At 47.8% G+C, this 9,910-nt stretch overlaps 1 protein-coding gene across 6 annotated transcripts in view; it reads left to right on the forward strand.

Annotated features, from left to right (window-relative positions):
- Positions 1-9,710, forward strand: part of RANBP17 (RAN binding protein 17) — a 369,878-nt gene extending 360,168 nt beyond the window's left edge. For 4 of the 6 annotated variants that reach the window (XM_070357402.1, XM_070357403.1, XM_070357406.1 and 1 more), the window contains 3 exons: positions 5,068-5,166; positions 7,037-7,164; positions 9,138-9,708. In XM_070357402.1, coding sequence (XP_070213503.1) covers positions 5,068-5,166; positions 7,037-7,164; positions 9,138-9,228 — 318 coding nt within the window. In that variant the 3' untranslated portion in view covers positions 9,229-9,708. Of the gene's footprint in view, positions 1-5,067; positions 5,167-7,036; positions 7,165-9,137 lie in introns of all 6 variants that reach the window. The other 2 variants (XM_070357404.1, XM_070357405.1) reach the window with 2 other exon arrangements.
- Positions 9,711-9,910: the final 200 nt, after the last annotated feature.

Below are 9,910 nucleotides of genomic sequence, written 5' to 3' on the forward strand. Positions count from 1 at the left end.
TTTAGTTTTATCAATATACCCAAAGAATATTAACAATGAAAAATGTTCACTCTATAGAGAGTATTTTAAATTGAAGAAAATTAGTTTAATTTCCTAATCCTTTCTCCTATGTTTATTTAAATTGCTATATACCTGGGTAGGAGTGAAACCAATGGTTCAATGGACCATTTTCCAGAGACAATCTATTAATTATGTCTACTGCTGTTCATCTTGAGAGGCTGAAGTTATGGTATCCAGACTTATAAAAACGCTAGGTGGGAGGCAAGAAGGTCTCCTGCCGACTCACCAGGAACCCCTTCCCTGGATTCTAATCACAGGGGCTTCAGTAGCTGTCTGACTCCTGAGCAAGTGGTCGAGTGGCCAAACAGGACACACACGTGGGCAGCACGTCTGGGAGGCCCTCTGAGGGTGGGCGAAGGAGCCATGGCCACTCATACAGGCCTGGCCCTGCCCACGGGCAGCCTCAGAGTGGCAGGCAGCAGCCTCTGGACTTGGGCAGACCTGTGCACGGGCCCTGGTTCCACGTCACATCATGGCAGCTGATAGCTGTGATGCCTGGAGCAAGTCCCTGACTTGCTCAGGACTTCAGCTCCTTAGACTATGAAACGGGGATAATGTCTCCCTCAGGGTTAGCTGGGGGTTGCAGACAGTGTGTACCTGTGCCTCACAGAGTGCTGAGCACCCAGGGGCTTTCTGCAAACATATCTGTTCCTGTCGGGCAGAGAGAAACCTCATCAGGCACAGCTTACTCTTAGGTGGAAATGGCTGTCAGTAAGAAAGATGGTGCCTCAGCCTTTAGCCTCGGTGACCTAAAAGGCCCTAGAGATCTCGTCCAGGCAGCCGCTGGCTAGAGAAGCAACAGTGACTTAGAAGCACTCTCAGGCTCTGCACACAAAAGAAGAGCCTTGGAGACGAACAGTGTATTGATTTAGATATACACCAATTTCAGTTTTAGCCATGGGCTGAGGCCAGAACTTCTCTGTTTTCTGTACAGTTCCCTTTCAGCTCTTTAGCTCTTTATATTTTAGTTGATATTTCACTCATCCTTTCCCATTCTTTCATTTATTCATCTGTGCATTCATTCTGTCACCCAGTAGCTATTTTCCTGAGCTTCTGGTAGGTGCCAGATGCCACACAAAGCAGGAGGGGTACAGAGAAATGTCCCCCATGGTCCCAGAATGGTAGGAGGTCGCAGACCAATCTCCCTAACACCCCCTTGCAGTCATCACCCAGTACCCACTCGAGCCACAGCTCTCAGCCATCCTTCTCCTCCTAGCTTCTAGACCCATTGAACCTCCAATGTCCTTAGAGTACGTCCAGCACAAGCCACATCTGTGCTGACACCTCGTCAGCGTCTGCAGTGAGAGCCTGCTGGAGGGGGAGAGTGGGCCCGCGCGTGTGAACAGGCAAGTCCACTGTGCCTTGCGCTTGTGCTTTACTTCCTGTTTTAGGGCAGAAACGTAGGAGAGCTGAGGGGTGAACAGAGGTCCAGGTAACACAGCACTGCTTTGTTTTATTTTTCCAGGTCAGATATTCGTCGAGTAGCTTCATGTTTTATTTAGAAGGTTACAAGTTTTCAGAAGCACTATCACTCAAAATCCATACTAATACATGTGCCAGACCAAACAGAACTGATTTTTGTACTGTTTTCTATTTTAGCTTTTTTTTGGCTGCAGGAGGTAGAGGATATTGTTTTTACTTTTATTGCAACTCCCAGTGAGGTCAGATAATTGTGAGGAGAATATAATCTGGGTTATCTGTCCATAATCAAGACATGAAATTGGGTGCTTCCTGGAGCCATGAGATTCCACTGGGTCAGGCCGGGCGGGGCAACCATGGTGGGAGCGAAGGAGCACCAGCGATGACTGAGAACCTGTGAAGGAAGTCAGTCTTCACCGTGGCCCTGCAAAGCAGTTGTCATAATCTCTCGTTTTATATGTAAAGAAATAAAGCCTCAGAAAAGACAAACAACTTGACCAGCATCCCAGGTTACATACGTGGCAGGCCAGATTTGGCCTTAGTTCTGACTGGCTCCTGTCTGTCCCTACCAAACCAATGTTGGTTTTGCTTCACTGATAGAAATTTTCTACAAACTTAGCCCAAGCCTCTTGGGAAGGGCAGCACCTGAGACAGTGAGTTGTCTGCTTTTCCCAAGTGGTCCATTCCCTGGTTGGGCAGACTAGCTGCTTAGGATAATACAGTGGACAATGTGTATGCTCTTTGGACACAGGCTCTGGAGAATGTAGCCTGGGATGGGCCAGTTTGAGATGGCCATTCCAGCCATGCCTGTAGGTGGTGAGCAGAGGCTGGCAGAGTGAGGCCCGCTCCTGCGGCCTCCACATACTCAGCGCTGATGGTGCTTTGGACTCAGCGCAGGCTGGGGTGGGCTGCGGCAGAGCAGGCAAGAGCTCTGTCCTTTCAGTCTTGACTTGTTCCATCCATAACCATGAGAGATTCCACAGTACCTGGAGCAGGTACTTAAGCATTTCACCCAGGACTCTTCCATATGGGGGTGGGGGACCTTTCTCCAAAGGGATTTGCTACACTGATTGAATTGTTTCCCCATATCCTCTCAGATTATTAGAAAAAAGAACTGTGGAAATGAGTTGCCATGTCAATACCCTTTGAGTGGATTTGCTCACTAATTTCCATTTTTCCAGAAGAGTAAAAAAGAAAAAAAAGTCATCTGTTTTAGCCAACTTTATTTTTAGAAAAGTATTTTATTCAAACATCCCCTTACTTATTACAGACATAAATACATGCATTCAGACAAATGAATCCACGGGAGAACCGTATAAAGTAATTGGCACATCACTTCAGCATGCTTTGTCAGTTACCGGAGGACTTTGGTGCCTCTAACTTCCATCTTTTCCATTAACATACCCATTCCGCCTTCAGATTGTGAAGCCCGTAATATTTTAGGCTGTCTCCGCAGATCTGTTAGTTTTGCTTGTCAATTTAATTTGTGGCTCTATGACTTTGGGTGGCTTGTTAGATTGTATACAGAAACACGTGATCTGCAAATGATGTCCAACATGCCAGCATAAGACCCAGCCTCTCCTCAGGACACTGGACACACCATAAATGTGCAATGGCAGCTTTCATTCACAGTCGGCCTGTCAGGATGATGACGATGACGTGTGGGACAGCAGCTGCTTAGAGCCCATCAGTGTTGTTTGTACATATATACCTTAAATGGGCTTCCCTGGTGGCTCAGGCGGTAAAGAATCCTCCTGTATTGCAGGAGACTCCTGGGTTCGATTCCTGGGTTGAGAAGATTCCCTGGAGGAGGGCATGGCAACCCACTCCAGTATTCTTGCCTGGAGAATCCCTATAGACAGAGGAGCCTGGCAGGCTACAGTCCATGGAGTCACAAAGAGTCAGACATGACTGAGCACACACTCACACACACCTTAAATGTTTATAACACTTTTCACTCTTTGCAGCACTTTTTATATCTACCATCTCATTTGATTCCCTGAGCTTCCTTGTACTGGATTATCATTTCCCTCTTTATGGGTAATGAAACTAAGACACAGAGAGAGAGAGGTTCCGTGCCTTGCCCAAGATCACAGGGTAAACTGGGTTGCAAAAAGGCCAGAGGACAAAGCCAGATGTCACCAAAGCCTAGTCAGGGGTGTTGTGTGTAGTAGACTCTGCCACATAATTGCTGTCTCCCCTGCCTTCCTTCAGGGAAAGGAGCTCTGAAGCAGTGAAACAGGAAGGACTGGAGATGAGGGGTCTAGTGTCCAAGAAGCAGGACCTGTAGCATCCGCTTCACATGGGCGACCAGAGCTTGCTTCATCGCTCTCTGCCAGGACTGCTGCAGCAGCCTCATCTCTGGCCTCCCTCCTGTTCTTTCACCTGCACAGTCCATGTGTCCCAGAGGGAGCTTTCCTAAGTACAGATCTGAGCATGTCTCTCTTTAGGTGCAAATGGCCAGATTCTCCATCGAGGTCTCCCAGCCTGTACTGAGGTCTTGCTTCTGGCCCACCTCTCTTCTCTCTACCACACTGCATTCCTTACCACTGCAAAACCCTCTGTGTTCTTGCCCAGTCTCCCTTTTTGCTGCTGTCTCTGCTTAGAACACATTTATGATGAACTCCATAACCGTGGCCTTCTCTATGGAGTCTTCCCTGATTCTCAAGGACCCAGAAGTGTCCATCTTCCCGCCGCTGACCCACAGCATCTTTGCCCAGCCCTGGTTCCTGTTACCTCTAAGGAGTAGTCTGTCCCAGGAAGCTTTTAGCTCCTCAAGAACAGAGGTTGTGGTAGATGTCTGTGTTCTCTTACCTCCTCCCAGGCATCTTGCAGACTTGGAATTTAAGAAAATGGATGAGTATGACATACAGGAGTAGGACTTTCTTGGTGGTTCAGTGGTTAAGACTTCGCCTTCCAATATAGAGGGTGTAGGTTCAATCCCTGGTCAGGGAGCTAAATCCCTCGTGCCTTGTGGCCTAAAACCAAAACAGCAAACAAATAATATTGTAACAAATTCAATAAAGATTTTAAAAAAATAAGCGATGTAGGAGTGAAGTGAGTAAATGAGTAAGTTTAGTGTATGAGGAACGAATGAAAAGATTTTTAACAGCCTGAGCCAGCAGGAACCGTGACTCCCAGGGTGACATGGGCTGGGTTCCCTTTCTCCATCTGCGTGAAGGGGTCATGGAGAGATGTGGCCCCTCTATAATTTGACCGTGTCTTTGGTGAAATGGGAGCCTCAACAGTGAGCTGAGCTTCTTGCTTGGTGACCCAGTAGAGAGGAAAGCACGTCTGGGTTGAGAGGCAGGAACTGATCCCCTTGGGCCTGTGGCCTCTGACTTCTCCCACCCAGAAGGTTCTCACCACATGTTTCAGTAGGGGCAACTCTTCCTCAGGGAGCTGAGAGTCTTTGCCAAGAGTTCCCATAGGCAGCAGTATAGGCTTCCAGAGTCAAAGCTGTTTGTCCAGCAAGTGCCCTCATGGCTGGTGGCCGGATGTGGTGGGCAGCAGGTGAGCACACAGAAGGCCTGGGGTTGGGGCGATCTCAAGCCAGGGCGCCAGTGTCATCATGTGACTCTCTTATAGATGATGTCCGTCCTCATGAACACCATTGTCTTTGAAGACTGTCGGAACCAGTGGTCAGTGTCCAGGCCTCTCCTGGGGCTCATCCTGCTCAATGAGAAGGTGAGTGTGGCTGCCGGGAGGTCCCCAGGAGGCAACCGCAGGAGGAGGGTGCAGCCAGACACCAGGCCAGGCTGTGAGAGAGACGGGGGCCAGCTGAGCGTGAGCGGGCACCTTGAGCACCCAGGACAAGGCCGTATTCCCCCAGAAGGCCCTTCCCCAGGGCCCTCAGATCTCCTTCAGCTAAGTGGACACCTCAGGCTAGCTTTTCTGGAACCCAGAGCCCCCACACTGGGCAGGTGGTTAGCTCAGCAGTGCTTCCAGCTCACCCTCACTCCCTTCCCTGCTCCAGGAGATGCTGGGCAACAATCTCTTTTGCCCTTTCCTGGGCCTCCTTCCTGATGCCCATTGACCACTGCCCTCAATGGTAGCAGTCCCCCGAATACAGAGGCAGCACCCTCTATCCAGGACGTGCGTCTCTAGCCCTTGAGTGCACGCACCACTCTGGGCTGCCTCCCAGGTTCTCCAGCTTCCCCTTGAACCCACCCCTGGCTCCCCAGCAGTCAGTAGGAACAGTGCATTACTGCTCGGGAGAATGAATTGTCTATACAATCAGAGAGTACTGGGGAAAAGACAGTGAGATTAGAGACAGCCGCATACATTAAAATTCAAACTGAAATCCCAGCCTTGGAAGGAAACTAATAGAAGAAGAAAATATATCAAAAAGAGAAGAGCTGTCTCATCATTCACCTGTGCTGAAGTATCCAATTTTAGCCACATTCAATAGCACTGTCATTCATCTTCCCTCGGTGTTATTGTGATTTAAATCCAAGCTCTATAAAAGAGAGCAGTTCTTTTAAAATGATTGAGAGGGAATAAGGGCAAATTCAGTGTTTAGAAAAAGCTTATGACATCACAATATTATACTTTACTGATGGAGGCAATATTTCATGGTTTGGGATGAAAAACTAATAATTTTCTATTTGGTGTGAGTCACTGCATCATTATAAAAGGGAAAAATAAGTAGTTTTGTGCATTCCCAATCTTGTTCAGGAAGACATTGTGGTTTAAGTATAATGCTTCTGATATATAGTATTTAAGTATTAGTCTGACTACATATTAATTATGTGTGTTTTTGATGTGAGCTGTTTTAATGTATGATGAAAATTAAATATCATGCTGTTTGGGCCTGGAAGGATAAACACATGACTAGCAAAATGTCGTCTTTGTGCTGAAATTAGGCTGTTTCCGATGATTAGGGGCTGCTGTTAGTGTGAGAGTGTGTGTGTAAAAGCCCACAGTCGTCAGCGGAGAGAAAAGGGCTGTGCGGTTCTTTGTGGCCAGGCGTGACGGGTTTTTCTTGGTGGCAGACAGCTCTCCCAGAACTAAGTGAGCACCTGAGGTGCCCTTCCTCAGCCGAACAGACCCGCCCTGACCCAGGAGTACAGAAGCTTGGGTGCACAGAGCCTGAGGCGGTTTGAGAGGCAGCTCACTGAAGCCTTGGGGGGCGGAGAAGCAGGAGGCAGGACCTGGGGCCTGGCCTCAGCTACCCAGGTGCTCCCTGGCTAAGTTCTTTCCTCACCCTAAGAGGCCGTTCCTCTTTCAGCCTTTCTGAGTGTTGAGAAGAGGAAGGCCTTTATGTGCTTGATCCCCCACCCAGGAGGCGAGGACTCCATCAGCCTAAATTGTTCTGTGGCAATAAAACAATTATAGCAAGAGATTTTATGAGAGGGGATAATACAGTTTATAGTCAGGAGCATCTCTATTGCTCTGGTTTTCTCTCGAGGCTTAATGTTCACAGTGGACCCAGACCAAAGCCCGTTTGAGAGTTAGGAGCCCTGAGCCCTTCAGAGCTGGTCTGGCCCCGCCCCCACAGCTTTCTTCAGGCCCAGTTTGGAGCCAGACCTCTGACACTTGTTCTGTCTCCCAACAGTATTTCGGTGAACTGAGGGCAGGTCTGATAAACAGCCAGCCTCTCCCCAAGCAGGAGGTCCTTGCCCAGTGCTTCAGGAACCTGATGGAAGGAGTGGAGCAGAACCTGTCTGTCAAGAACAGAGACAGGTGAGCGACGCCCAGTAGTCAGCGTCTCAGGGAGATGGATGTTCCAGGATTGCACTGAACACAGCTCACGCACTGATGTGGCTTTTCTATTACACCTTGTAATCCTCGGCTCAGTTTAGTTCCATCCAGTATGGGTATTTGCTTTCTTCCAAGCAGCATGCTAGGCACTGTAAAGGGTGCATGCACGCGTCCGTGCTAAGTTGTTTCAGTCGTGTCCAACTCTTTGCCACCCCATGGACGATAGCCCGCCAGGCTCCTCTGTCCATGGGATTCTCCAGGCAAGAATACTGGAGTGGGTTGCCATGCCCTCCTCCAGGGAATCCTCCCGACCAAGGGATTGAACCACATCTCCTGTGTCTCCTGCATTGCAGGCAGATTCTTCACCACTGAGCCACTGGGGAATAAAGTGCAACTTTTGCCCTTAAGCATTTTATAATCCCACAGAAAAAATAACTTATTGAAAGGTTAAAAGAAAGAAAGAGTTATAACTGCTATGAAGGACAAAGAAAGGCTTCCTGACATTTGAACAAACATGGACTTTGAGGTCAGACAGATTCCAATTTAAATTTTATTCCTTTATAAGCTGTGTGGCAGTGAGTAAGGCAGTCGACTTCTCTGATCCTCAGTTTTCTCACCAGTAAAAGAAAGATGGTGATAATTGGTTGTGACATTTAAATGACAGAATATAGTCAACGTGGTGCCTAGGACATAGAATAAACAGTGAGTGAGTAAGTAGTTCCTTCCTCTGTCTGACCTTTAGTTATGCGGTTGGTTTGGCAAGAACAGAGACAGGTAGGCTGCCCGTGAGGTCTTGATGAGGAACACAGATGTCACCTGTGCTTGAATTCATTCATTCATTCATTTGTTCACAAAAGTTTGTTGCGAATCTGCTATGTGCCAGGCACTGGGGATACCAGTGGGGAACTAACAGTTCCAGGTTTTTTTGCCCTCATGGAGCTTCTAGTGGCAGAGACAGACATAATGAATGATGGAGAGAGAAAAATGTTTTCAGGGGAAAAAAAAATTCTTGCCCCATCCTTTTATAAAATGTGGTAGCATTCAAATGGTATGCAATTGAAATGCAAATTATTAATTGCCCCATAGCCACAGGCCAGAACCTGGGCTTTGATAATACAAGGCCAAGTCAGATGGACTCTGTGGACATGTTCCCTTCACTGCTTGTTCTGCGCCAAGATCCTCTGTCAGGCAAATAGGGGCAGCCTCCAGGTTAGGAGGAGAAGAGACTTAGTGAAGGAAGGGGAGGTGCCTTGCTAGATGCCCCAAGGGGGAAGTTGTTTCGCCCGAGGCTTGGGAGTTTGAGTACCACCTCCTGAGCGGCTCTGTGAGTCCCTTGTTTAGTGAGAGTACTAGCCAGCAAGGACGGTGTTCTCCACATGCCAGGCAGGATGCTGAGTGCTTAGGCACTGTCTCTCTTAACTCAGTCAATTCTTACTTCTCACAGTCCCATAAGGTAGCTGTCACATGGGGTACCAAGACCGAGGTTAAGTGTTCGTCTGAGACCACCCAGTTAAGAAGTAATAGAGTCAGGATCTGAGCCCAGGCGGTCTTACCCAGTGCCCCCTCTTTTGGCAGCACTGAGTTTGGTTTTCTCACCCACAAATGACGATCCTAATCACTTGCTCTGGGGAAGTCTTATGATGATTAAATGAATTTATATGTAAACACAACATAAGCTTTGGTTCTTTTCTTTATATTCGTTACTACCTATGTGTAATTCAACTTTTAAAAACAATTCTTAAATGGTATAACCGCAGAACACACCCCTCAGAATGATTAGTGTCTTTGCTGATAGCCCTCGTTCTCTGGAAGGGGAAGGGGAGGAGCTATAGTGGCCGTGGCATGGGAGGAGGGAGCTCAGCCAGGGCCCCTCCTGGGTCCTGAACCCCGCCACCAGGGGCTCACACAGCTTCAGCTTTGCCACTGCACTCAAGCCCTTCTTCCTCTTCCCACAGGTTCACCCAGAACCTCTCCGTCTTCAGAAGAGACATGGCCGAGGCCCTGCGTAGTGACGGCAGCACCGAGCCGCTGGACATGATGAGCTGACTGGACTTCTGCCCAAGTGCCGAGAGGCCTTCATCCAGAGACTCGTGGGTCTGGATCCCAGGAGAGTGATGTTGGCTAGCCCAGGAGAATCTATTTTTCAAAACAAACAAACAACAACAAAAACCCTACCTTTTTATAAGTCTGGCCTAATTATAAGAATTTATAATAGTGCACAAACAATGTAAATTCAGCCTTTTCACTGAAAAAAGCAAAAGATGTGTTTTCAGTCTTTCTATATAATATTATTATCTTTGTTCTTATAATGCTCTGAAAGGGTGTAGAAACAATATTTAACCAAAGAACATAATAAACCAGGTTTGCGGCTCAGTGTTGACTAGTTAATGGCTCTGCGATCAAGGTGGTGAATTTGTGGGAGATGCAGCCTTCAATGTGGATCCCGGATTGAGACAAATACCATTTGAACCTGTTAAATTAGTAGTTTGTTATTAGTCTTGTCTGGAAAAGCAGTGTTGGAGCTCTGAGCTGTGGGCATTTCAAACGAGCCTGGGAGCTCTGTGAAGCATCCCACAGGACTGCACATAGACCTCTCTGCCTCAGCAGCGTCTGATAAAGTTGAGAGACAGTAACACAATTAAATGACTTACAAACAACGTTTGCTTTTCACTGGCATAAATCTGAAGTGGTTTAGTCTAGAAGAATTAAGCTGTGCAATTACTGCCTG

The sequence above is a fragment of the Bos mutus genome, chromosome 20, assembly GCF_027580195.1.
Source record: "Bos mutus isolate GX-2022 chromosome 20, NWIPB_WYAK_1.1, whole genome shotgun sequence".
Lineage (NCBI taxonomy): Eukaryota > Metazoa > Chordata > Mammalia > Artiodactyla > Bovidae > Bos > Bos mutus.